The sequence below is a fragment of the Malus sylvestris genome, chromosome 17 (assembly GCF_916048215.2).
Source record: "Malus sylvestris chromosome 17, drMalSylv7.2, whole genome shotgun sequence".
NCBI classification, from domain to species: Eukaryota; Viridiplantae; Streptophyta; class Magnoliopsida; order Rosales; family Rosaceae; genus Malus; species Malus sylvestris.
In genome coordinates this window covers 28,536,469-28,564,407 of record NC_062276.1, presented here as the reverse complement: position 1 = coordinate 28,564,407, position 27,939 = coordinate 28,536,469, and the positions used below count along the sequence as shown (strand labels likewise).

The 27,939-nt window shown below is 38.2% G+C and overlaps 1 protein-coding gene across 1 annotated transcript; it reads right to left on the bottom strand.

The window, feature by feature from the left end:
• Positions 1-1,572: 1,572 nt before the first annotated feature.
• On the bottom strand, positions 1,573-27,020 carry LOC126610386 (phospholipid-transporting ATPase 2). The gene is made up of 25 exons (XM_050278444.1): positions 26,790-27,020; positions 25,909-26,129; positions 25,167-25,380; positions 23,394-23,510; positions 22,740-22,832; positions 22,422-22,596; positions 21,577-21,743; positions 20,631-20,735; positions 19,404-19,501; positions 19,156-19,298; positions 18,321-18,417; positions 18,088-18,197; positions 17,843-18,007; positions 16,724-16,878; positions 16,489-16,569; positions 16,231-16,351; positions 15,408-15,514; positions 6,937-7,068; positions 4,812-4,965; positions 3,887-4,004; positions 3,559-3,732; positions 3,354-3,405; positions 3,013-3,140; positions 2,638-2,788; positions 1,573-2,195 (listed from the first exon to the last, which is right to left on the bottom strand). The coding sequence occupies exons 2-25, from the start codon at positions 26,031-26,033 to the stop codon at positions 1,857-1,859; spliced, it is 3,321 nt and encodes a 1,106-aa protein (XP_050134401.1). The 5' UTR covers positions 26,034-26,129; positions 26,790-27,020; the 3' UTR covers positions 1,573-1,856.
• Between the last annotated feature and the right edge of the window lie 919 nt (positions 27,021-27,939).

The window sequence follows — 27,939 nt, the reverse complement described above, 5'->3', positions numbered from 1 at the left end:
TTCTCTGCTCTGTACTAAAAGAAAAAAGAAAAAGAAAAAGAAAATAAATGGAAAAGACATATTACTGTGCTGGACGGGTAGGGTTTGTTTGTTGCTGGATACTGGCCAGGTGCAGTGCAAATGCGATGGTCCCTAGCGAATTTGGTCATGATTTGTCAGAGACGACTTAAAATAATAAATGGGGTGGGGGAGCAGCCCATGCTAAAATCCAATGACCATATCTGGTTTGGGAGAGCAATTTAGGGCTACTTCGTAAGCATCGTATATGTGTTTCTTGCACGAAAAATTTGAAATGATTTTTCAAGATTTACTTGAATTTTTATTAATGATTAGTTTCAAAAATATTTTCATTACAAATGATTTTCGTCATTTTTAATACACTTACAAATAAGCCCTTACATGAAACAAATTGACTATTATTACTGGGTTTTAAAATCCAATAACAGTATCTACTGTCGAAGAGCAACATGAAACAAATACGTCGTCATTGTGGCGCTTTAGTCTCATAACGTAAATTTTATCCATAACACTATATTAATGAACTAATATTTAAATTTACGCATAACACTATATTATTAAACTAAAGTTAACGCTACGTAATAAACTTATTTCATATAAGTCTTTTTCGTGCCTGAACGTCCCAATCTCTATTTTATTTTATTTTTGTGTAAATTAAAAAACTGTTGGGTTTAGGGACAGAAGGCCCATGCTATGCTCATGAGTAATGCTCGTGACAGAGTTTATTAGGTTGTAGGTATGGCTGACACCTGTAAATCGGTTCATTTTACGTATTTAGCCACCGTGTAATGTTTCATCGATCAACGTCTCTGCACAGACAGACACAAACTTTTAAGGTCCGAAGTGGATCCCCTCCTGAGAAAATAATAGGGATCCTCATGACCAGACAACACGGATTGTTGAATTTTGATTCAACAACTACAAATAGAGAATTTCTCCAAAATTTATAATAATTATAACCGGTAGATCAAAATCCAACTGTCCGTATTGTGTGGTCATGAGTATCCCACCATTTGCTCAGGAGGGGATCCAATTCCTTTATGGTCAATAATCTTTCTGACGTTCGTGCAAACAAAATTAGACACATCAAACTTGTGAACTCATCTATTGCATTTTGCAATTTATTTTATTTTTCAAACTGAAAAAACACTACAAAATGATCATTGTTGGATTCTAAAACTAGACAAATCAAAATTAACCTAGGTAAGATAACTTTTGGAAAATTATTATAACAAATAAGTGAATATTGTAGTTACTAAACAGTAGGGGGTGGGCGAATAGGTCCTGAAACCGTAGGTTGGGACGAATCAAGGCTGTTCAGGACAGGTCCACAAAATTAGCAGGTCGGGACGGGTCCAAAAATTTGGAGACATGGAACCCTGGCCCGGACCGTTTCCACTGTTTCTAAACAAGCAAATCTATCCGTCTCCATAGTTGCTTCTCGATAAATATGATCAAATGTATAATTCATAATTTACGGAAGAAGTTTCCCATAGTAGTGAGTTTCGACGGAATCTGTATAGCACAATGTAAAGTCTCTCGAAGAGCCATAACTTCAGCCTGAAACAACATTGTTATATCCTTCAAATACAACATAAAACCACTATTGATACGTACTTAGGCACGCGTTTACCTCGCCAAAAAAGTTAAAACAAAACAATCCTAGCTCAAGTAACATAACAAAAAGGAAATGTTACTCTTTGAATTTGAAGAATATGTACTGACTGCCTATACCTGCTACATACAATGCTTGATTGACAACAAAATTGACAGTACAGTTTAACCACGGCACGAGTAATGAGTTGTGTTGATCAAACGGTGCTAAAGAATTGTACAAATCAGTTGTCCTTACAATTTCTTGTGTAATTAGACGTTGACAATCTGGACTGCGACTGAAAGAAATCGAAAGGTGCACCTGAGCCGAAAGACCTTCTAGTTGAATTTGGTGTATCTGATAGTAGAGGTTCGAAAATTGGATTTCTGTTCTTGGGTTGAGTTATCGATAACGGAGGAACATCTTTCTCTATGGTTCTGGGTTGTGGCTCAATGCTCCCAAGAGACAGGATAGGACCACCCAATCGTTCTGCCTGCTGTAGCATATTGATTTTGCTTGGCCTGTACGTATACCTGAAGTACTTCAGAGCTAGAATCGGACCCATCCCTGCTGCAACTATGAGCTGCAATGCACGAAAAGTTTCCATCAGTTTTACATAGTAAGGATGAACCACAGGTAGCATCAAGCGCAGGGGCTTTTAGACCAGCAAGTGACCTGGCCCGCCATTCTTGATTCATAGAAGAACAATCGATAGATCAAAATCAAGTCAAGTCATCCGTTGGATAATACAAAGGTTATTGAGCGACGTGTGTTTCATCTCTCTGTATACTGTTCGGTGGTTCTGTATCATCCTAAAGAAGGTCCTTGCCATCAATTTACCAAAGAGAAACCACTAAACTAATACAACAGTGTACTGTTCTACAAACCACTTGGTGGTTCATAGCGGTGCCTTTGCTGGAAACACCTATCCAACATGACTTACATCTGAGAAACCAATGGTGATGATATTTAAAAGGAAGCCACACGGAACAAATAACTGTAAAGAACGGAGAACGGAAACTTACCAATATTGTCATCCAATAAGATGGCTGTCTACACAAGCGAAACATTATTGTATACATTCCCGATGTTGGAATGGCACTGAAGATCCAGTTGATGATATAGAAGGCAGCTAAATTGCCCCATATAGCAAGATGTTGCAATAGTGTAAAGGAACTGTACAAATCAAACAAAATCAGGTAGTCAGGAAAAAAAAATCAAAATCATTTTTTGTCAGAAGTTTTAGATTTACTTTTATTAACAAGAGATGACTTGAACAAATATCTAGTAATTACCAAGCAAGTCACACCTTGATTAAGAAGGATGCGTATATTTTTATCTAAAGTAATTACTTGGAAACAAGTTAGAGCTACATGAACGCCAGCCATGATAACACTTACTTTGTCTCTAATGCCATGACAAAAGCTTGCAACCAAATACATCCGGAGAGAGCTACCATTGAAATCTCCTCCATTTCACTTTTTTCATAGGCATAGGCATGTATGCTAATCACAAACACAATAATTGCCTGAAAGCCACACCCGGTATCAGAATCGATGGAGAGAAGTAACACGAAGAAAGTTTAAGCCAGCACTTGGATTTTCAATAAAATTTCTCAGGGTTTCTAAAAATAGGCACTTCTAGCTAAACCGCTTATGAGAAGAAATGCTTTATAGAGAAGCAATCCCAAATGGGTTCTTAATTGCGATTACTAAAGTGATTTCAATGGATGAGCACTCACATGGAAAAGGGATCGCCCAAACCATCCAGCAAATGTGCTAGGGTTCAGAAGCCTGTTTCAAGAACATCAGAAAGTTCACTATAATGACAAATAGAAAGTATAACTAATCTCAGAGAGCAGATGGCCTGCTGCACTGTCAAGTGAAAAAGGTCTTGCAAATATGAATTATAAACAGAACAAGGATAATGCAGCTTAAAAACCATACCTCCCCGCTTGGCAGTAAAATAAAATTTGTGGATGCTGCATCACAGTATCCTCACTGAGATCTTTGTCAAGAACACTGACTAGAACAGGAATACTGGTGTAGAAAACATTATAAGCCATCAAGCTAACAGAATTGAAAAGACTGGTTCCAGAAACACCTGAAACAAAAGAGAAACTGGCAGTGTTCCAATGTCAGTATAAAAGATAATAGTGATGATGCTGATGACGAAGAAAAGGTATCCAGGAAAGATCAAACAACAAATGCTATCAGAACGAGCTGGAATTGAGAATCAGCTATAAAATGAGAAACAGTGTCCATGGAAACTCACAAAATTTGGATGAAACATATCACCAGGGATTTATAAAAGGAGTACTGGGACAAAAATGTTGTACGATTGTACGAGTAACGCCCATGCACAAGTATTAATCTTTTCAGAAACCGAAACCCTGCAAGCCAGGAGCAGCAGTCATATAGTCAGGGACTTGCAAATACATACATACATATGTATTGAGACAAGAAACATAATTACAATTACAACATTAATAAAGGCACTAATGGACAAAAATATAATCTCCTTCGTAGGTTATGCTCATTCTAGAATTAACCAGGCATGTGCCTTGTATTTCTTTTGTAAGAAAAAAAAATTTATTGAAGATGAAAAGAGAATTGCACACCAAATTGATGCAAGCTAAACCACAGTCTAAAACGGCAGAACAATCCAAATGAACCAAACTAAAAGGAACGTCCTTAAAATGCTTAGTCAAGGAAGCCAAAAGGAAAGCCAGAAATCTCTTCCTGTCCCACAGAGATACCCTTGATGATTTTTCTGTTTTCATCCCATGCAACCCCAATTAACAAGACAGCACAGTACCAAAGAGAGGCAACTCTTTTCTCAACTCCACTAGAAAAAGTTCAGACAGCAAAAAAAAAAAAACTCAACTTGGTGGGCAGCCTCACTTTCCATATTAACTTCCAAGGACCAGAAAGAAAGAGGTTTGAATTTTCAAAAATGGAAACAGAAAAGGACTTTCAAGAAAACACCCTGAACATCCCAACATTTAATACAGGACAAGAGGGTTTGGAGGAGTTATTTCTAAGTACATAAATATTTAACATCACGCAAAAGTTGGCCAAACTTAATAACCTAAACCATATTCTAGCAATATAAGCAGACCAAAGTACATCTGATGATTTTTAGTCTGCAGAAAACACATGCACCGACACCCACACACACGCAGCTGTCATGAACTTACTCCCAATACTATAATCAGCTGCTCTGGCTGCTTGCAGTCCTTCTCTACCACTGATGCCAACCCCAATGTCTGCTTGTTGTATCATCCTCACATCATTTCCACCATCCCCAATAGCCAATGTTCTATAGTCACATGATTTTAAAATCTCCACAAGCTGCAATATATAAGCATCACATAAATCAAATTGTCTTCCAATATATCCTACACCACTACACAAAATCGCCCAGATATATATCATATACCAGGGAGTGGCATCATATGATTAAAGAACATGAATTACTCAAATGACACGTACTGCTTCATATTAAATACACAGCCTCTACAAATGCAGAGATACATTGATAGTTTAAAAGAATCTCTGTTTAGTTAGCATCTCTACCAAATAGAAATGTATGTAACCAGCATAATCCAGATGCCTCTTCAGACCATTTAAAGAAATGGATGCGTACAGTTAATTCGCAGCAACTTTAAACATTAGTTAGAAGGATGTATAGGCTATCACCTATGGTTGTTATTATATCAAGCATATAGAGCATTTGGAAGCACATGCAGATAGAGTTAATTTCACTAGCTAATATAATGAAAATTGGATAAGCTAATGTACCCAAAAAACTGACATGAGGTGAAGTAAAAGGTAGGAATGACAGACTTTGGGCTAGCTCGTTTCCATTTAGTATAAGTTAGAGTACTAGCTTCCTAGAACAGGACTTTGTTCATTAGAAAGAAAGATCGAAGAAGAATTTGAGAAGGAGGAATCGATCAAGAATCAAGCAAGAATCGATCGATCGATCGATTGATTTGAGCGGAAGAAGGAATCAATGCTGTTAAGCAAAATGGTGTGATACCATATAGAAGCAGAAAACTTCCTCTGTAAGTTTTCTTATTGTATTGACTTGACTGAACAATTGTACACTGTGGTGATGTATGTATATATAGCCTTTGGCTATTTACAACAATACCCCTTAACTGCCTAACCTTATAACAGCCCTAACTAATTACAATCATTAGCACAGCTAAGCACATTTAGATATAACTAACTATTTTACAGTAACTGAAATGGATGACTTGTCATTCTCCCTAATAAACAGTGCAGTGTCGACAAAGGTAAAGATCAACATTTTAGCGTATTACAGGTTCCTATCCAAGACTAGTATCATTTGACGACTCCATGTGAATTGCCGTAAACATTAATGTGTATGGCAAATTGAGTACCGAAAGTTTCACAAGGGAACTGAAGGAGGCTCACATGAGATAAATGATTTTTCAAAAAAGCAATGTTGCACAGATCCGTGGTACGCAATAAGAGACACAGTATGACATGGTGATACAGAATATCTCCAAAAATTAGGATACAGGTATGTCAAGGATGCAGGAATAATAAATAATGGATATCATTTCATATCAACTCTAAATAGATTATATTTTCTTGGAATATTTCAGTACTATTATGGTTTATATTACTTAACATCGAGTACTTTAGTGGCCTATATATTCCATATAGCCTAAGTGATAAGTGCCACCAAGGATGTTGGGAAATCATTGTTAAGAGAGGGTTGCACTTTCCAGTCATTTGTTAGTGAAATGGTTAGTTTCACTAAGGGGAGGCCATTAGCTGATGTTTTACGGTTAGGTCACAGGACCTCATCTTCTTCCACAGTATGCCGTGAGTATCTGATATGGATAGGCCATGTATGGAGGCTGTATCCATATTGAATACTCACCGAGGCTAAGTTTTCATCCATTTAACATAGCTAAAGAGGTTCCATGGAAGAAATATATCTCCAAGGTCAAGTAACATTTACCATTTCCCTTTTTTTTTTCACAGCAGTTATTCAATGCATTCTCTTGGATACACTGGAGAGTTAGAAAGAAAACTGTATCCAGCCAGGGATGGGCATAAGTTAACTCGTAAGCTATCGAGGGTATTGATAATCCAGGTCTTATTGCATATTTTTCTTGCATGGGAGCCTTCCCTGTCATAACTGAGGAAAAGGCACATAGCTATCTAAGAAAAACAAAACTAATTAACACACCTGAAATTCTGCAATTAGAGGGATCAAGCTTGAAGAAAAAAGATTGATACAAGAAAACTGAAATTATTTATAAAAATAAATCTAAAGAACACCTGAGCTTTTTGTGATGGCGTCACACGACAACATATAGCAGTCCTTGACAGTATTGCTAATTCAGTAAAAGCTTTCCGATAATGCTTGAGTGCAATTTCAAGAGACCAGCCATCGATGGCAAATGCCACATCCTGTTGAGGGAAATTATAAAGAATTACAAAAATATAAAGAATTACAAATTTACACGTGGGAGACTACAACAACAACAACAACAACAACAACAAAGCCTTTTCCCACTAAGTGGGGTCGGCTATATGAATCCTAGAACGCCATTGCGCTCGGTTTTGTGTCATGTCCTCCGTTAGATCCAAGTACTCTAAGTCTTTTCTTAGGGTCTCTTCCAAAGTTTTCCTAGGTCTTCCTCTACCCCTTCGGCCCTAAACCTCTGTCCCATGGTCACATCTTCGAACCGGAGCGTCAGTAGGCCTTCTTTGCATATGTCCAAACCACCGTAACCGATTTTCTCTCCTCTTTCCTTCAATTTCGGCTACTCCTACTTTATCTCGGATATCCTCATTCCTAATCTTATCCTTTCTCCTGTGCCCACACATCCAACGAAGCATCCTCATCTCCACTACACCTACGTGTTGATGCTTCACCGCCCAACATTCTATGCCATACAGCATTGCCGGCCTTATTGCCGTCCTATAAAATTTTCCCTTGAGCTTCAGTGGCCTACGACGGTCACACAACACGCCGGATGCACTCTTCCACTTCATCCATCCAGCTTGTATTCTATGGGTGAGATCTCCATCAAATTCTCCGTTCTTTTGCAAGATAGATCCTAGGTAGCGAAAACGGTCGCTCTTTGGTATTTCTTGATCTCCGATCCTCACCCCTAACTCATTTTGGCCTCCGTTTGCACTGAACTTGCACTCCATATATTCTGTCTTTGATCGGCTTAGGTGAGGACCTTTAGATTCCAACACTTCTCTCCAAAGGTTAAGCTTCGCGTTTACCCCTTCCTGCGTTTCATCTATCAACACTATATCGTTTGCGAAAAGCATACACCAAAGAATATCATCTTAAATATTAAGTTTGTGATCTTCGCTAGATTGCTCCGGTCATTAGTGTGGATAGAGACAGGAAGCAAACACAAGATGTACGTGGTTCACCCAGATTGGCTACGTCCACGGAGTAAAGGAGTTCTCATTAATTGTGAAGGGTTTACACAGTATATAGGTTCAAGCTCTCCTTTAGTGAGTACAAGTGAATGATTTGGTACAAATGACATTAGGAAATATTGTGGAAGAATGATCTCGTAATCACGAAACTTTTAAGTACCGAAGTGTGGTATCGTCTTCACTTGTCTTATCTGTCTCATAGGTAGATGTGGCATCTTCTTTGGAAGTACTCTTCCTCCCTCCAGGGGTGGTATCTTTAACTGGTGGAGATGCACAAGGTAATGTATCAATTTCACTTGACGCTTACTTGTAGTTTCAGGCTTGGTCAAGCGCGATACAAACCATGTAGTAGGAGTCCCCCAAGTCGCCGAGCTAGGGGATCTGCTGAAAGAGGTGACAGGCAAGGTAAGCAATTAGAGCTCCAAGCAATCAGTCCCAGATCAGAAGTTTTGATTTCGAGTTCCGGCTGATTGTTATCCTTCTCCTTATCTTGCAGGTAGCATGAAGGATAAAGAGAAGAAAAGGAGAAAAGGTGATATGAGATACTTTTGCTTTTGAAGAAGTAACTTTCCACAGGCTTATTCTTGAACTGGGCTGGAGGGTTTTCTTGTTTCCACCAGAGTATAAGGCCGACTGAAGAATTTGAGGGTCAAAACAAGTCCATCAAATCTAGAGTACGTTCGACCCTGCTGATATGGGATACTTTTGCTGTTGACAAAGTAGTGGATGTATCGGCACGTGTTCTGTTGCGCTTGTCTCCACATGCTTCCTTGTATCCTTCTCACTTGCCCTATTTGTTCCTCAGGCAGATGTGGTATCTTCTCGGGAAGCATAAGATGTTGAAGATGAGTACTCGAGAGCAATGGGGTTCCAGGCAGTCAGTTCCGGACTGGAAGCTTGATTCCAAGTGCTGACTGATTGCTCTCTTTCTCCTTGTCTTGCAGGTAAGAACAAGGCCAAAGGAAAATACAGGAAAAAAACATGATATGGGATACTCTTGCTTTTAACCCTGATGATATGAGATATTCTTGCTCTAGTGTAGCTTGTTTGCAGAGGTATTCTCGGGGGGAAAGAAAGCTGAGTATTTCGAGAGGCTTCGTTGGGAGTGCCCTCTCAGATATGAGGAAGGGTTGAACATTTTTGCAGGTCTGCCTGTTCGTTGAGGATGGAGGTCGACATATATAGGAGTCTCCTTAACAAGGAGTAATACTATTCTTTTACCCTGCTTGGTCATAGCACGATAGTGGGAGCTGCCAGCTTCACGTGTTTTAACTCTGTCAGAGCACTTTGAAAAAGTGGTCTGTGGTATCTGGAAAGCTGATGTTACGTGTGAAGATTATAGACAAGCTTTATCCAAGGAGATCTGGCTCTCGAAGTTGAGAAAGCGGTGTGAGGATTACAGACAAGCTTTATCTAAGGGGCTCTCGAAGTTGAGAAAGCGGTGCCTCTTTGGTTTTCGAACAAGCAATCCTGTCGGGGATCTGTCTCGAGATTCGGAGAACGGTGCCTCTTCGATTTTTGAGAAAGCAATCCTGCTAGGAGTCTGGCTCTCGAGATTCGGAGAGCGGTGTCTCGTCGCTTTTTGAGAAAGTAATCGTGTTGGGAGTCTGGCTCTCGAGATTCGGAGGACGGTGCCTCTTCGATCTTGAAGCAAGCAATCTTGTTGGGAGTGTTTTCTCGAATGTGAGTAAAGGTTAGGCCTGTTTGCTAGTCTACCTTGCCACGGAGCACAGAGGTTGACCCATAGGGACTTTCCAATTATCCAGCAATGGTCCTGTTCCTTTACCCTTGTGGGTAATAATATGGTAGCTAGACCTTCAAAATTTATGTGTCTAAACTTTGTTAGTGCTGTTTCTTTGCTATTCTTTTACCCTTCTTGGTCATAGCGATGTAATGGGAGCTGCAAGCTTCACGTGTCTAAACTTTGTCAGAGATTTTTGGCAAAGTTATCTGTGGTACCCGTGAGCTGATGTTGCGTGTGGAAAGTGAATGATTGAACAGTAACATTCACGTGCTTTCTACTTCACTAGAAATCTTCGACAGAATGCCCGTAATTTCTGCAAAGTTGAGTGTGCATGTGACAGGTGCTGACAAGGTTGAAAAAGCAGGTGCCTCTTCGATTTCTGAGATCGGCCCTCGTGGTCTCTGAGCAGCCCAGCTTTTGAGAAAGCAAGCGCCTTTTCGATTTCTGCGATCGACCTTCGTGGTCTTTGAGCAGCCCAGCTTTTGAGAAAGCAAACGCCTCTTCGATTCCTGAGATCGGCCCTCGTGGTCTCTGAACAGCCCAGCTTTTGAGAAAGCAAACGCCTTTTCGATTTCTGAGCAGGCGCCTCTTCAATTTCTGAAGCTCCATCGAGTGCGGATTTTTATAGAGGCTGGTATTAAGTTCCAAAGCACACTTGAATCTCCACCAATAGAAGCTCCCTTCTTGCATTTCTAAGATCTTGATTTGTCCGACTTCTTTTCTCTTCAACACCTTTGAAAATGTCTGGCCCCTCCGACCGTCATTTTGACTTGAACCTTGTTGAAGAGGCAGCCACGCCTTCTCCAGACAACATATGGCGCCCATCCTTCGTATCCCCTACTGGTCCTCTACCGTTGGGGATTCCGTGATGAAGAATGATATGACCGCTGCGGTGGTGGCCAGGAACCTTCTCACTCCCAAAGATAACAGACTACTTTCCAAACGGTCTGATGAGTTGGCTGTTAAGGATTCTCTGGCTCTCAGTGTTCAGTGCGCAGGTTCTGTGTCTAATATGGCCCAACGCCTATTTGCTCGAACCCGCCAAGTTGAATCATTGGCGGCTGAAGTGATGAGTCTCAAACAGGAGATTAGAGGGCTCAAACATGAGAATAAACAGTTGCACCGGCTCGCTCATGACTATGCTACAAACATGAAGAGGAAGCTTGACCAGATGAAGGAATCTGATGGTCAGATTTTACATGATCATCAGAGGTTTGTGGGTTTGTTCCAAAGGCATTTATTGCCTTCGTCTTCTGGGGTTGTACCGCGTAATGAAGCTCCAAATGATCAACCTCCGATGCCTCCTCCTTCTAGGGTGCTGTCCAGTACTGAGGCTCCGAATGATCCCCCTCCGGTGCCTTCTCTTTCTGGGGCTCTGCCGACTGCTGAGACTTCTCCTAAGCAACCTTTGTGAAGGCTCCCTCTTGTTTGTTTATTTTGACTCGTGTATATGTACATATTTGTAACTTCTTAGAGATATCAATAAATAAACTTTGTTTCATTTCAACGTATTGTGTTAAATACACCAAAGCCTTCTTCACTAAGTTCTTTGAATTTTTCTTTTGTTGAAGCTTGTATGTTGAAGCTTTGTGAGTGGAGCATGTAGGTTGAGGTAGTGTTCCCTTAATTTCCCGGGTGGGGAAAACTTCTCGATTGGAGACTTGAAAAATCCAAGTCACTAAGTCAGGTCGGCTATATGAATCTTAGAACGCCATTGTGCTCGATCCTGTGTCATGTCCTCCGTTAGATCCAAGTACTCAGTCTTTTCTTAGAGTCTCTTCCAAAGTTTTCCTAGGTCTTCCTCTACCCCTTCGGCCCTGAACCTCTGTCCTGTAGTCGCATCTTCTAACCGGAGCGTCAGTAGGCCTTCTTTGCACATGTCCAAACCACCGTAACCGATTTTCTCTCAGTTTTCCTTCAATTTCGGCTACTCCTACTTTACCTCGGATATCCTCATTCCTAATCTTATCCTTTCTCGTGTGCCCACACATCCAACGAAGCATCCTCATCTCCGCTACACCCATTTTGTGTACGTGTTGGTGCTTCACCGCCCAACATTCTGTGCCATACAGCATCGCCGGCCTTATTGCCGTCCTATAAAATTTTCCCTTAAGCTTCAGTGGCATACGACGATCACACAACACGCCAGATGCACTCTTCCACTTCATCCATCCAGCTTGTATTCTATGGTTGAGATCTCCATCTAATTCTCCGTTCTTTTGTAAGATAGATCCTAGGTAGCGAAAACGGTCGCTCTTTGGTATTTCCTGATCTCCGATCCTCACCCCTAACTCATTTTGGACTCCATTTGCACTGAACTTGCACTCCATATATTCTGTCTTTGATCGGCTTAAGCGAAGACCTTTAGATTCCAACACTTCTCTCCAAAGGTTAAGCTTCGCATTTACACCTTCCTGAGTTTCATCTATCAACACTATATCGTCTGCGAAAAGCATACACCAAGGAATATCATCTTGAATATGTCCTGTTAACTCATCCATTACCAACGCAAAAAGGTAAGGACTTAAGGATGAGCCTTGATGTAATCCTACAGTTATGGGGAAGCTTTCGGTTTGTCCTTCATGAGTTCTTACAGCAGTCTTTGCTCCTTCATACATATCCTTTATAGCTTGGATATATGCTACTCGTACTCCTTTCTTCTCTAAAATCCTCCAAAGAATGTCTCTTGGGACCCTATCATACGCTTTTTCCAAATCTATAAAGACCATGTGTAAATCCTTTTTCCCATCTCTATATCTTTCCATCAATCTTCGTAAGAGATAGATTGCCTCCATGGTTGAGCGCCCTGGCATGAACCCGAATTGGTTGTCCAAAACCCGTGTCTCTTGCCTCAATCTATGCTCAATGACTCTCTCCCAGAGCTTCATTGTATGACTCATTAGCTTAATACCCCTATAGTTCATGCAATTTTGTACGTCGCCCTTATTCTTGTAAATAGGCACTAAGGTGCTCTTTCGCCACTCGTTTTGCATCTTCTTCGTTTTCAAAATCCTATTGAAAAGGTCAGTGAGCCATGCTATACCTGTCTCTCCCAAGGCTTTCCACACTTCAATCGGTATATCGTCTAGGCCCACTGCTTTTCTATGCTTCATCTTCTTCAAAGCTACAACCACTTCTTCCTTCCTGATTCGACGATAAAATGAGTAGTTTCTACACTCTTCTGAGTTACTCAACTCCCCTAAAGGAGTACTCCTTTCATGTCCTTCATTGAAAAGATTATGAAAATAACCTCTCCATCTGTCTTTGACCGCGTTCTCTGTAGCAAGAACCTTTCCATCCTCATCCTTGATGCACCTCACTTGGTTTAGGTCCCTTGTCTTCTTTTCCCTTGCTCTAGCTAGTTTATAGATATCCAACTCTCATTCTTTGGTATCTAGTCGCTTATACATATCGTCATAAGCCGCTAACTTAGCTTCTCTCACAGCTTTCTTCGCCTCTTGCTTCGCTCTTCTATACCTTTCACCATTTTCATCGGTCCTATCCTTGTATAAGGCTTTACAACATTCCTTCTTAGCCTTCACCTTTGTTTGTACCTCCTCATTCCACCACCAAGATTCCTTTTGGTGTGGAGCAAAGCCCTTGGACTCTCCTAATACCTCTTTTACTACTTTTCGGATACAGCTAGCCATGGAATCCCACATTTGGCTAGCTTCCCCCTCTCTATCCCACACACACTGGGTGATTACTTGCTCTTTGAAAATGACTTGTTTTTCTCCTTTTAGATTCTACCATCTAGTCTTTGGGCACTTCCAAGTCTTGTCCTTTTTTCTCACTCTTTTGATATGTACATCCATCACCAAAAAGCGATGTAGATTAGCCAAGCTCTCCCCCGGTATAACTTTGCAATCCTTACAAGTTATACGATCCCCTTTCCTCATTAGAAGAAAATCTATTTGTGTTTTTGACGACCCACTCTTGTAGGTGATCACATGTTCTTCTCTCTTCTTAAAGAAGGTGTTGGCTAAGAAGAGATCATATGCCATTGCAAAATCCAAGATAGCTTCCCCATCCTCATTTCTCTCCCCAAAACCATGGCCACCATGAAAACCTCCATAGTTGCCTGTCTCCCTGCCCACGTGTCCATTTAAATCTCCTCCTATAAATAACTTCTCCGTCTGGGCAATTCCTTGCACCAAGTCTCCAAGGTCTTCCCAAAATTTCTCCTTCAAACTCGTATCCAACCCTACTTGAGGTGCGTACGCACTAATCACATTGATGAGTTCTTGTCCTATTACAATCTTGATTGCCATGATTCTATCTCCTACCCTCTTGACATCTACAACATCTTGTGTCAAGGTCTTATCCACAATGATGCCAACACCGTTTCTCGTTCTATTTGTGCCCGAATACCAAAGCTTAAACCCTGAGTTTTCTAGATCCTTTGCCTTAAGACCAACCCACTTAGTTTCTTGTAGGCACATAATATTTATCCTTCTCCTCACCATAACTTCCACTACTTCCATAGACTTTACCGTTAAGGTTCCTATATTCCACGTTCCTAAACGCATTCTAATCTCTTGAACTCTACCCTTCTGTCCTAGCTTCTTCACCATCCCCCGTCTAATAGGATCAAAGTACTTCTTTTGTGTGTCCTGTGTAAAGTTGATAGGAGCATATGCTCCCAAACAACTTTGAGTGGAGTCGTTCGAAAAGAAGTTTCTATGGCCCCCTTGCTCATTTAACACTGCATCCGGGTGCCGATGGAGATACAGCGACCCTTGCTCACTTATCACTGTGCTCGGGCCACACAGCGCGCCACTTACAGGTGACGTCCTAGCTTTAGTGCAATTTCGTTCTGGATTCATTGTCATAAGGATTCGACGTAACTGTGGAGTGCCGGCTGTCGACTACCTGACGCCCTCCCCCTCCTCCTTTATCAAGAATTATCAGTGCACAGTGAGAGAGAGAGAGAGAGAGAGAGAGAGAGAGTCGAAGTTTATGCTATCAGACTGAATCTCGAGGAGACATTCAGGCAACAGTCAGCAGTTCAAAGGACCAGATTCAGTCTGACAATATATATATATGTGTGTGTGTGTGCGCGCGCCCAATGTAATGCAGGTATTTTACTGAAGTTAAAATGATAAAAAAGAAAGTTTCCTATTCAATCACCTAAACTACCTGTCACTGTAGAAAAGCAGAATAATCACAACAAATCTAGCGTGGTAAAACTAATTACATACTCAGGATTTCGATTTTCTCATAGACTACCTCATTTCTGTCCCCAGCCAGCCAAAGAAACGGGAAACAAAACACTTTTGAGAATACATAACAATGTCTTTGAAAAACAGAATCATACAATTTTCAAATAAATTATTAGATCCAAATCCAGTTCAAGTATTTTTTTTTTCCCGGGAGAAACACAAATTTTATTAAGAAACCACAGAAGGAACTACAAGAAACATGGACAGGCAGTCCAGCAGACCCTAAAACACAGAGAAAAACTCCATGCTCAATTATATTTCATATGACCACAAACTTTTTATCAATATTATAGAAATAAAATAGCTTTAGAAATTCACAAAAAGGCAGGGGAATCCATAAATAAATTTGAGTTTGTAATGGTTAAGTGTAAAAGCTGTACCTTAGGTTCTGAAGTCGTTATCCTCATTGTAAGTAAAACTCTCTCTAAACTTCTACGCACTTCATCTTCAGTTTTGCCATCAATTAACAAAAGCTGACCTTTCGGCTCTGTCCAGTGATTGGTTGATTGATTGATTAAGTGAGAGAGAGGATGAAGAAGCAAAGATTAATAGTGGAAAGAATATGGAAAAACACAAAACAAAATTTCTTGAGAAGCTTGGGTATTGATTCATTCCAAGCAAAGTTTTAAGAAGCAATATAATCCAAGTCCAATTTAAATTAAATATAGATCCACTAAGTACAACATAAACCAACTAATTAAAAATGTGTGTATGTATATATATTCGTTCAAATTGAGCAGAACAGCATCAATTCCGTTCACCTTAAACAAAGTTGACAAAAATAAGGCAAATTTGAAACTAAATCAGTATAAAAATAATCATGCAAGCAAAAATCTTTAAGAACTCATGCATAAGGTATTTTCTTGTCAGTGACAACCTCAGTTTCATCAATTAAGTACATTCAGTATTTAACTATTTATAGGGTATAGACATACAAAAAGAGAACCTTATTAAGCGTGCAAAAATATTCTTGTCCACGTGACAAAGTAGATGCAAAAATAATTGAGAGATTAAAATATGAGTCACAGGCAAAGCATCATAACAAGATAGTTATAGTGTTATACAACTCTCTCTTACTGCTTCAAATCAGGTAAAAAAGCCTTACTCATTCATAGACAGGTTTGTCACAACATGTATGTCACTAAAATGGACAAAGTGCACACAAACATATACAAAAACTGATCCAAGAGATATTGCAACTACCAGGGGAAATGAAATTGCATGAAAGCGCAATCTGTATCGCAGTATTCTGCTTGTCTCCAGTCAGCATCCAAAAATTTATGCCAGCTTTTCTCAAAGTCTCAATTGTCTCTGGTACACCATCCTGAAATTTATATACCGACAACATGACAAGTTAGGTATCCAGAAACTACCAGGAATTCAACACTATAGACAATCAGCAGAAATTTAAGCAAACCCACATCTAATAAATAATTTTCACAGTTCTATGGAGACATTCACCTGTAGGCGATCCTCTATTGCAGTAACTCCAAGAATTTCAAAGTCATGCTCTAATCTTTGACAGACCTCAGCAATTCTCCACTGCAAAAATAGTTGAGTTAAAAAATCAAATATATAGATGCAAATAATTTCCATGTCTGTGTATCAGTGTAAGTACCTACCAATTACAAATGTAATGGACAAAAGTATATCTAAGCAAATACTGTTAGGAAAACATATACGATATTTACTTTACCTCCCTGTCAACTAATGTGCTGCTAGCCTCTTTGAACATCAAAGACCATTCTTGATATTCTTCTTCTTTTAGTTCACGCCAAGCTAGACATAGAGTACGTAGTCCTAATTGAGCATATTGGTCAACAGCTTCAACAAATGTCCTTGTTTGCTGTCCTGAGGCATATAATTGGGATTATTGAAAGCCAATGTAACTGGTATACGCATTCATTAACAGAAAAATTTCAAGTAGATGCCAAAGTAAGACTATTCTCTTTCCATTATTAAGAAGAGACAAACTTGAGTAAAGAACTACAGACCACTTTCAATAAGAAAAAAAACATTCTAACTAGCAACAGAATACACATTATTCAAGGAAAAACTAAACCAAAATAAACAAATTAAAAGCAATATCATGTCACCACAGCTAGCAAACCCAATGTAAAGACGAATAAGGAATCCCCCCAAAACCAATGCCCACAATGCTGACGAAAATCTAACACGATCCCAAACATCTTCCACACCTACCCTATTGTAATCCTCAGAACTATCACGTTCCCTCGGTCAAATTCATCCAAAGATTGCGAACAGCAAACCACCCCACTACCTCTCTCTCCCCAAAGCCTTGAACTGAATGCTCAACTATTTGAACACCAATTTGGAATGAACCAGAACTCATAAATTCCCATAAACAGCTTCACGAAAAAAAAAAAAAAAAAAAGGAAAATGAGGCAGTTGAGAAACACTTGATTTCCCCATTACCCACCACAAACTTGCAACAACTTAAATTGATGCATAGGCTTGAGACATATCATTCCCCTTTACTAACCATATAGCAGACTATTCTACGCATTATAGTTAACAATAGACAATCAAAAGCCACAACTGAAACCCTGACACTAGGAAAACATATAATCCACATACATTCTGGCAGAGGGCAAGTCCAATTATAAGAATCAACACCTAATGTGAATGACTGTCAGTTTTCACCAAATCTGAAATCTGAGTCATGGATGGCATCCTATACATTATTTTTCTATTGCCACCCTTTCTGGAAAAGCAATAAGTAGCAGCAGTAAGCAGGGCTCTCTTATATATGCATACTATAAAGTATAAACACAATAAAAATAAAAAACTATACCAGCACATGCCAAAGGGAGAATTGCTTCATCTGCTCCTTTTGACAAAAGGATAATCCTGCCATTTTGGCAATCCTTCACCACTACTGACATTCTTTTCCTATCAGAAGTGAACTCCAGAATTTCCAAGGCTTCATATTGAATTGTCGAAGCATTAAACTTGATCTCTGCAATTTATTGGTGGAAAATATATCATCTTTCCTACAATTAGAACCAATCTATTATTATTATAGCCAAAGTAATTTACCAAGAGTATTTGAATTTTTATTGACAAAAACCATATGCAGCTGAGCAGCAGCATGAACAAGAGCATCCTCATCTTGAGATTGTGCCTTGTACAAGATACTTCCACTTTTGCTACAAACAACAGAAAAATGTACAAGAAAGATTTTTACTCTGACAGGGTGCTAACGCACATAAAAAATTATTATCTGATACTTTTGTTCCAAACACAAAGGCCACACATTATGGGAAGGTTACCTCTGAATAGGTACCACTGTATTACATATTGCCATAACTGTAAGGAAACGTATAACATCAGAAGAGCCACCGGTGACAGCATTTATGAGCTCCTCATCTGCATTACAAAGGATTAAATACATCAGAAACTGAAGTTCAGAATGAATGGTTTCGTTTTTGTAATTTTCTAAAGTCTATGAATTCTTTTAGAATACTCTTTTCTTGAATATCATTCAATGCCTATGGTACCCTCTTCAAATACTACTAATTCACCTGCCATTACTTCATCATCGATGTTACCTACCAAATAAAAGGCCTGCTCAGGAAGGCCGTCTAATTCTACGTTTGGACGAAATGATAAAGGAATACCCGGAAACACATTTACAATTTATATATAAATTTAAAAAGTTTGTTCTTTCAAGGAAAAACCCGTTGATTCAGCTGATTCGTCTGTCAAGGCATATGCAAGTGGCTCATATTTGAAAGGAAAATGTAATCACTTAGCCGTCTCATGATCGGAAATAAGAAAGATTTATTTATATACAATAATCCTAGAGGCACCAACATTTATCTCAACCTTTTAAATCCCAACTGATGTGGCAGAATTTTATTGTATTTGGGCCCACTTTGAACCTCATTTATGTATGACCAGTTAGGTGTCACAGTATTACTTGTAGAGAATTCCTGCATTAACCTTGATCTCTGCAATTTATTAGTTGGTGCCCAAGTATTACTCATAGTTATTTTTTGTTAATCTCCTGTGTAGTGTAGAGGTTTAAAATACAATAAACTGGGTGTGAAATAAAATAGACAGGACAGCAAGGAAAGTTGCATAAGTAGAGAGTTAGAACCAAACCTATCAAGGCATTCCCATTTTCATTGCCATAGAAAATTCCATTGATACAGCATCTTCTAAATATCATTCTATTTTCGGTTAAGGTACCGGTTTTGTCAGTCAAAATGTACTCTACTTGTCCCAGGTCTTCACTTATTGCTGTGCTGCCACATACAGCACACACATCTTATATACACTAATCAATATAAATTGATTCTTTCAAGAAAGAAATGGATGTCTTTGCTTCTTTCAATACCACTTCAACTTACTTTGTTGCATGGGCTGGAGTACTCGTTTCTCTGTCAATCATTTCATTATCCCAATCAATAAACTTCGCATACAAGCCCTTCACAAGGTCGAGAGATACCTTTGACAATAAAAAGCATTTCATTATTTTAAACGTTAGAATGCAGTCCCCCAAAACTGACCAGCAAAAATTTATGACTATTCCGGAGTTCCTATAAAGAACAAAGATTTAAATGCTGCCAAGATAAGTATCATGATCACCTTTATGGTTAATGCATCCTGACTAAGAGATGACAGGCTGCCCGCCTCTTATTCAAACTTAATGCAGGAATTCTTTAAATAAAATTTTCCGTAATAAATTCAAACTAACAGCTACAGTTCTCTAGAGTTGATAATATTTTTCAGTTCAGATATGCTTAAGATTATTATAAAATACAAAACCCTAGATCAAAATGTACTTTTTGAAATGATTTGATCTCCATATATTTAAAATGACAAACAAACCCAAAATAACCTTCAGATATATATCTGTATATAGTATTATATTTGAATCTGTTTTTCTAGTTTTCATTTTCCTATAAATATTTGTTTGATAAGAAATTGATCCTGGGTGTCATAGTAGCCATTCTTGTATGCAACGCAGGATGAAAATCGGCATTTCCAATGTAATATGTGGGATTTGGATTTTGCAAATTTCATAACAGGGATGCGCATGCGAATTGTAATTCTGCCCGGTTTGTCCAACAAAAATAAAAAGTTCATCATTTTTTAACAATTACCACCCTGGATAAGTGCAGAGAAAGTATATCTTTATAAAATCATTTACTTCCTTCACTCTGTATTAAGGGTTGGAATTGATAAATTCTTCTAAAAACATTTCCTCTTCCCCAATAACATGTTTGAAGATGATGGTACTTTATTTACTCTTTTGAAGACTTTATTTCCGAACATGAGAGGAGACCATTCTTACTATATCAATACAATGATAATTAGTTACAATTAAGGTTGAGAAACAGAAACAGACACAGACTCACAGAAAGGATCTGAGTCCAAATAAAAATCATTTTTAACAATAAGAGAGCAGAGTTTTAGTAACTGAAGATCTTAAAAAAAGTCTCAAGATTTAAAAAAAAAAAAATGTTATCTTCCAAAATAGGCCTTGATTGAATATCAAAGAATGAGAATCATGCAAAATCATAAGGTGACATTGTAGTCAACAAAAACAATCAGCACAATATTCACAAGCTTACCTTAATTGATATGGGTATCATGATGGAACAAAGTAGTTCAAATCGAAGAGGGATTACTAATAGTTCGTACCACGGACCTTCCTCTGGATATAGAACATACCATTGCTGAAAAAAGAACAAAAAAATAAAAGAAATTGGGCTTATGCTTGATATAAGATTCAATAATTAATAAGGCAAAAGAAACTTTTTAAAACAACTGTACATTTACATTACACGTATGAGAAGAGCAATGTGCTTTAAGATAAGCACAAGAAAACCAATAACATCTGAGTAGTGTCAAATAGACAGAAATGAGCTTAAGAAACCAATGCACACATATAAGTAAATATTTCACAACTTTGAAGTTATTTTTCATATTTAAAAATGCATAATACTTGTTTTTTATTAGAAACAAATATTTATTTGAAAGCTAAGATGAAAGTACAGCAAAATGCGGACAAGATGTCAACTGAAATCATACAACATCCATAACTTGGCAAGAGGCTTGTAGCACAAGTGGTTATGAGCATTTACCCATGCACCCAAGGTCCTGCGTTCTATTTTTCCCCTCCCCCACTATCGAATTGTATATTAAAAAAGCATTCATAACCTGACAGCTTCTAAGAACACCAAATTCAGTTTCAGTTAATCTGAAAACTAAAACAAAACAGCTAGAAGGGCTATTAATCTTAAGATACCACACCCAAGATCATGGTGCCTCCCAAAATTCTGATGAAATGAATCCGACAATGATGCACAGAAACAAACTTTATCCTACGTCCTCCACTTCCATAATCCCTATAGTTAATTTGCTTGCAGTGGCCGTAAAGTCCTCACTATCATTATAGTCTTTATTCGCATGATATTATGCACCTCAGGAAAAAATGTAAACACAATTCCAGCATAAAAAATAGTTTGAATACTTGGACAATTGAAGAAAAATGCAAGCTTTCATGCTTCAACATACCTTCCTTGCTTCTGTATCCTTCCATACATTACCAGCAACGCCTAGAACCATCACCACCACTATTTGGAAAACAAATATAGCTCCAGTCAACTTGTCAATCATGGCATCAACAGCTGTAAGCTTCGGCTCGGGTATGCCCCTACTCATACCTAGCTTGGTTTCATTGCCTAAAAAGTACAAAGGAATTACACAAGAGACATAAATGAACAATTACTTTAACTGATGACAATATCATCAGAGACATTACCATATATAACTTGTGGCATACCTACAGCCTACCTACATCAAGAATATAGATCCAAACTTCTCCCAAGAGAGAGAGAGAGTACAAAAATTGAATTTGGTTTTCAGGAAAGAAATCTTGAACTATTAAAAATGTTACAAAACGAGATTTATATCATTTCTTCTCTTTTCTCAAAATCCACTCAAATATTCATGATAATAATTGTGGAAAAACTAGTTCATGTGGTCAAACTCTATTGCATACTGCTCACAACTCTCCCAATAAATTGTTAAATAACTTAAAATCCAACAAGATCAACATGCAACCCGAATCCCTTTCTTTATTTTACAGTTCCAACTTACAAAAAATTAGGCAAACTTGAAACCAATAAAAATGATGGCCCTAATAATAGAACATCAACACCAAGAATGAATGTTACCAAAACCAAGAAATGATGTACTTAATGTCAAGATTGAACGAAATGTTTGTCAAATCTCAATGGCTTCACCACCCTCAATTTTGAGTAAAATGTACACCAAGAAAAAACCCAGACAAAGGACACATATAAAACAAATTAGTTTATGATTAGCTACAACTTGACATTTTGTTTATAAGTACTTGCCAGTGTACACTGCTACTCCACAGGCCCACTCTGTATTCCGCAAGTAACAAGACTGAAGTAGTGTGTTTTTTATTGTTAATGGGCACAAGTCATTATCAATGAATGGAGGAAACAACCGCAGATTTGCATCAAATCTTCTAATATCCTTATCGGGATTAGGGCACTCAATTAAACCCTGCAGATCAAACATATTAACAAAACGATAATCAGAAATTTGATAAAAGATGATATGATATACCAACAGAACATTTTTTCTTTTCCTAATCTTAGCAAGAAATGATGAACTTTTTATCGCTGCTTAGCAATGAGAAATCTTGCCTTAATTTTGTGCAACAATTCAAGATCTATACCCATGCAAGCTGGGGGTATAACCCTCGTCTTCAGATCAATCTCGCCATCTAGGGCAGAAGTCTGCAAAAAAATGTCATCTTATTAGGTCCTTCAAATTCTCAAGGAAATCATACCCATAACAAAGAAAAGGAAAATCAAAACAAGTTAATAACTGAAATTGTAGGGTTGCTACCACAATTAGACTTAAGTCATTATTCAGGAAAAATCCAGACAAATAGAGTGCAACATCAGCTCGTTTTGAATTTCTTCCAATCTTGTTTTTCATGCGTTCAATGTTTAGTATAATTATGAAATATTGTGTCCACTTGGATTTTTACTATAGGATTTAACTTAATTTCATATACATATATATATATATAGGAAAATGTTCTAAACGTGGACCAAAGATCAGGTTGCATTTTTCCAAATTGTGGGATCCAGGATCCAGATTCAGTCTATGCCTGTGTGCATGCATGCACACACACACATAAATATTTATTCATATATAATATTTTTATATAATTATATATAAGAGATTCTCTGTGCAGGAAATCATCTCTCTACACACACACACGTGTGTGCAGAGAGAGAGAGAGAGAAAGCAATTCAGAATCAAAATCGAACAAGAAAATGAAATATTACCTCTACATAGCACAGGCCTTGTGCTTCAGAGGTGCCAATCAAAACAAGATCACATGGCACCTCATCATTCTCTCTGAGCCAAACGATGTTACCAACATGAATATCTTGTGCTTTAATCTAAGAGTAAGGGAAACCAATGCACAAAAAATATCAAGCTGTTAGTCCAGTAAAGCCTGAGGAAAAGTAGATGACAACATCTAATCCAAGAAGCCGTTGCATCAGACAAGACTGAGAACCAAAGATCCATTCTAAAGTAGAAGCCAACGTCTAATCCAAGAAGCCGTTGCATCAGACAAGACTGAGAACCAAAGATCTATTTTATAAGAACATAACACAAATGTAGTTATCATAAGTAAATCCTTCTTCTTATAAGTTTATGTAAATCCTATTTAGTTATATTCTATAGCATAATGGGGATGCTTGTTTCTTTTTGTTTGGTAAGTACACTTGATAAGCAATATATGCATGAATCTCTTAAACTGAATCAGCTTGGAGTTATTATTCCTATATGAAAGGGACATCCCCACCATAGATTGATCCCAATTGTAAAATCTTTGATCAGGCATCAGAAGGTAATATAAAAAATAAGAATAAAAGCGCCATCCATAAGTTACAAAGAAGTGCTCACCATACAACAGCTTTCAATCTTACTAGCACTCTCTTTTCTCCCAAAACAATACAGCCCTTTGGTGGTATGGGGTGGAAATTGATTTCTTTTTCCTTCATTTTTTTCTTTTTTAGGAAAATTGTACCAATACCACCTGGACTATAAGCCCTGCTGCAAATTGCTACCTCCAAACAAAAGATGAGTAACATTGCCATGTCAATTTGTTGCAATGTCCAACCTACTACTAACACACTCCATTTTCATCTCCAATAGTTTCACTTGCTTTGCATGTGACCCTTTAAATAAGTGTGCAATGTCAAAATAGGTTGTGCAACTTTTTGGACAAAAACATTTGACCCGGGTGGCAAAGGGGTTCAATCATTGCAAGTGGCAAATTGCAACAATGTCTTCTCTTATAGTGGCAATAGTGTAAATTTCCCTTTTTTTCCTTTTATTGTCCATGAGAGCTATAGTTGGACTATCAATCAATTAAGTTCATGAACCAGTTTAAATGGTCTCATATGTCATAAGACTCCCAATATAGCATGTACACATGTTTTAGTGCATGTAGATGCACATATTCAACCGTCGTACCCAGTGCACAAGGCTCCCGCTTTACGCAGGGTCTGGGAGAGGTGAATGTCGGCTAGCCTTACCCCTATTTATGGAGAGGCTGCTCCCAAGTCTCGAACCCGAGACCTACCGCTTATGGGCGAAGGCACTTGCCATCACACCAAGTGCGACCTCTAGATGCACATATTCAACCAAAGAAAAAAAAAGATACACATAATTAGTCAATCATATAAACAGGATGTCCATACACACATGAATGCCTTCGGTGATTGTACTTATTGTCTAGTTTTATCAGGCATGATTCTATCTCTCATCCCTTAAGTCAGAATTTTTTTTATTTTTGAATAACCTTTCAAGTCAGAATCATCCACCTAGTTAGCTATAAGAAAATGTTCATTCAAACCTCATAAACAAACCAACCAATTTTTAGTAATAGCTAATGCATGAAGCAGATTAAAGAAAGTTGATTGATGCCAAGCTGTTAACCCCACTTTATTGATCGACAACAACTGTAAATTAACTTTGTTATTCTATTTAATTTCAAAAGGTAAACAAAATCAACCACAGAAAAAGAAAAGAAGAAGGTCTATTACATGTTTCTTGATGCCCTGCCTAACAACCCAAACTTCTTTCTCATTCGCCTTCTTGTCTGAGAGATATCGGTTGTAATCATCCCATGCCTCTTTTGAAGCAGAGACTGCAAAAATGAAGATAAGTGGACCCCATGTACTAGCAGGATTTACTGGAGTAATAAGTGACCATAGCTGAAGGCAAGCAATCAGCAGAAAGTACTGATTCATGAAGCGGCTGAAAACGGAGACAATATTTGTTAGAGAAAAGAATGGGTGGGGGAAATAAGGGAGTGTTCAAAACATAAGGACAATTCAAAACAAATTAGTAGAATAAATAGTAAGGAAATAGCAGTTTGTTGAACCACAACAATTTAAGCCAAGGCGACAAATTAGAAAGATTTATGCGTCTCTATAAGACTATAACATGAGACTAATTCATGCACCACAAAAGTACAAACTATCAGTGGCAAAATAGAAAAACATCATGTTTTTTTTTATAAATAAAAGAAACATCAAATTGTCCCAATAATCTTCATGCATGTTATGATGGATTCAAGAAAAACTTAAATACATTAGATTCCAACAAATTGAGAGAGAGTATGCATGTTAATAGAGTGGAGGTTTTATTGGTCTAAATCTCAATGCAATGGAAATGAACTGACTGAAGTCCACCAGGACATCATATTCCAATTAAAACGTTTAAACATATACCCAACCAGAAGTTGAACGAATATAAAATCAGAAGTATCAATTCCTCAATCACCTGAATTGTTCCCATAAATTCTTTGGGAGAAAGTTCAACAGAGTGTACTTTCTATTTGATATGCGATTGTCACAGTAAAGATACTGCGATGACTCGTCATCATTTATGTAGATGTAGCGCTTCATTGTTGAACTACAAGAATATGACTTGGTTCAAATGTTCTTTCCAAGTTACCCACAACTCTCGGCAGCATGTAGAACCTCCATACAAGACACAACCGACTGAATGCAAAAATAGATTAATAAATCAGACAATGAACTAGAATATCAAATATATTGTACAAGAAACAAATACCGTGGCCGAATCTAAAGTAAGGCACAAAACAAAGTATCCCAACATGACATGATTTTGAAGCAACCTAGTGTGGTAACATTTTCTAGCGGCCTAGCCATTAGCTTGGTTTCCAAGAAAACTGAAAATCGCACAATGCTGATGTTTCATCCTACAAACTTCATTAAAAGCTGCTAACCTGTAATAGTGTTCAGCATTTTAAGTACAGACAAAAAATAATGGTATTTAGCGGGCGACCTGGAAAAGGGAGATGAAGGCAGATTTTCACCCACAAGTCGCCGAAATTTCTGGAAATCGGCTAAACATCACCAAAGAAATGAACCTATCGAATCAAAGAACCATCGAAGAGAAGGAAATTTCCGAAACTTCGAAGGAAACCCATAAATTTGACTTGAAATTCACCGAATTGAACACAAAGGAAACGGAAGACATCCCTAAAACCCAAACCCTGTTAGAGTTTGTAAATTCCAAACGAAGCAAAAACTAAATTACAGAAATTAAGATGGCAATCCAATCCAATAACCCAGCAAACGAACAATAAGGAATCAAACATCACAGAGAAATCAGCATTATGTAGAGAGAAAGAAAACCTCTGGCGCGTTATTCAGCTACTGTGAATCGGTCAGGCATCTCTACCCAACTACCATTCAACACAGATCAGCATCGAAGACAAGAAAATCTTAGCGAATTCAGAATTCAGAAAGCTAGAGCACCCAAATCCAACAGAGACTTGTTCGTCTTCAGATCACACACTGACTCCCTCTCTGTATTTCTTTTACTTCTGCTGCTGGGACTTTTTTTTTTTTTTTTTTTTTTTTTTTCGGTCGAAGCCGACAGAAAGCACAAAACGAAAAATGTTCTTTCCGCTGTCAGGAATCGAACCCGGGTTACGTCTTCGGGTTGTTTATTCCATTAGGAATAAATGCTTGTGGATTAAATGGGCTTAAGTGGTTTTTTAATTAAAGCCCATTAGAATCATGAGGTCCTGGGTTTACTTTCTTCAATCAGAACCATGCGCTCTCCTACTGCTTGAGAGCCTACGGTTTTATATTCTATCATTTTCCGGTGGGGGTTCTTTTCACCCTTTTCTCACAGTACTGCTTAACTATCGGTCACCCAATTGTATTTAGCTTTGCGAGGTGGTCCTTGCTGAATCACACGGGATTTCACGTGTCCCATGCTACTCAGATCAGAGCGCAAGCTAGTGATGCAGCTACTGGATTCTTGCCATCTAGTATGCGGCACTCCAAGCTTCGCCTAGTAGCACAACGCTTGATTAAACTAAGTGTCACATGCTCATGGTAGAGGATTATCCCTAATTTAACACGCGTACGTCCCATATTATGACGAGTACATCCAAAAAAAAAAGTTGAATTAATTCAAAAATTACACTAGAACATTACGTCCGCGTAATTCACTCTACCAAAATCTGTTTGCTTTACATTTCTTCACACTGTGATCATCTTCTTCCCCCCAAAATGAATGTCATTGTAAACTTTATATCGAGGCGATTCCTTTCTGGGCAAGAATAGTCATCTCTATTTGCACCATCTCTATGCTCAAATTGGGATTTAAAAAAAAAATCAGAAAAATTAGGGTAAGTGGTTAAATTGAGGGTTCACCATATTTTGAATAAATTTAAGTTTTGGAGATTTTGTAAAAGCTATATTCAAGATATGGCACCCAAAATAAAGCTTGTATGGCCTAAATCTAAAGCGTGTAAGTCACAAATTAACAACA

What these genes read in the sequence shown, in the direction of transcription:
- LOC126610386 (XM_050278444.1), bottom strand. Translation starts at nt 26,033, where the DNA reads ATGAAGCGCTACATCTACATAAATGATGACGAGTCATCGCAGTATCTT. An exon ending in TGATACCCATATCAATTAAG is followed by an intron (nt 19,502 to 20,630) that starts GTAAGCTTGTGA and finishes TTATTGTCAAAG; the next exon opens with GTATCTCTCGACCTTGTGAA. An exon ending in AGCTGATTATAGTATTGGGA is followed by an intron (nt 4,005 to 4,811) that starts GTAAGTTCATGA and finishes CCTGGCTTGCAG; the next exon opens with GGTTTCGGTTTCTGAAAAGA.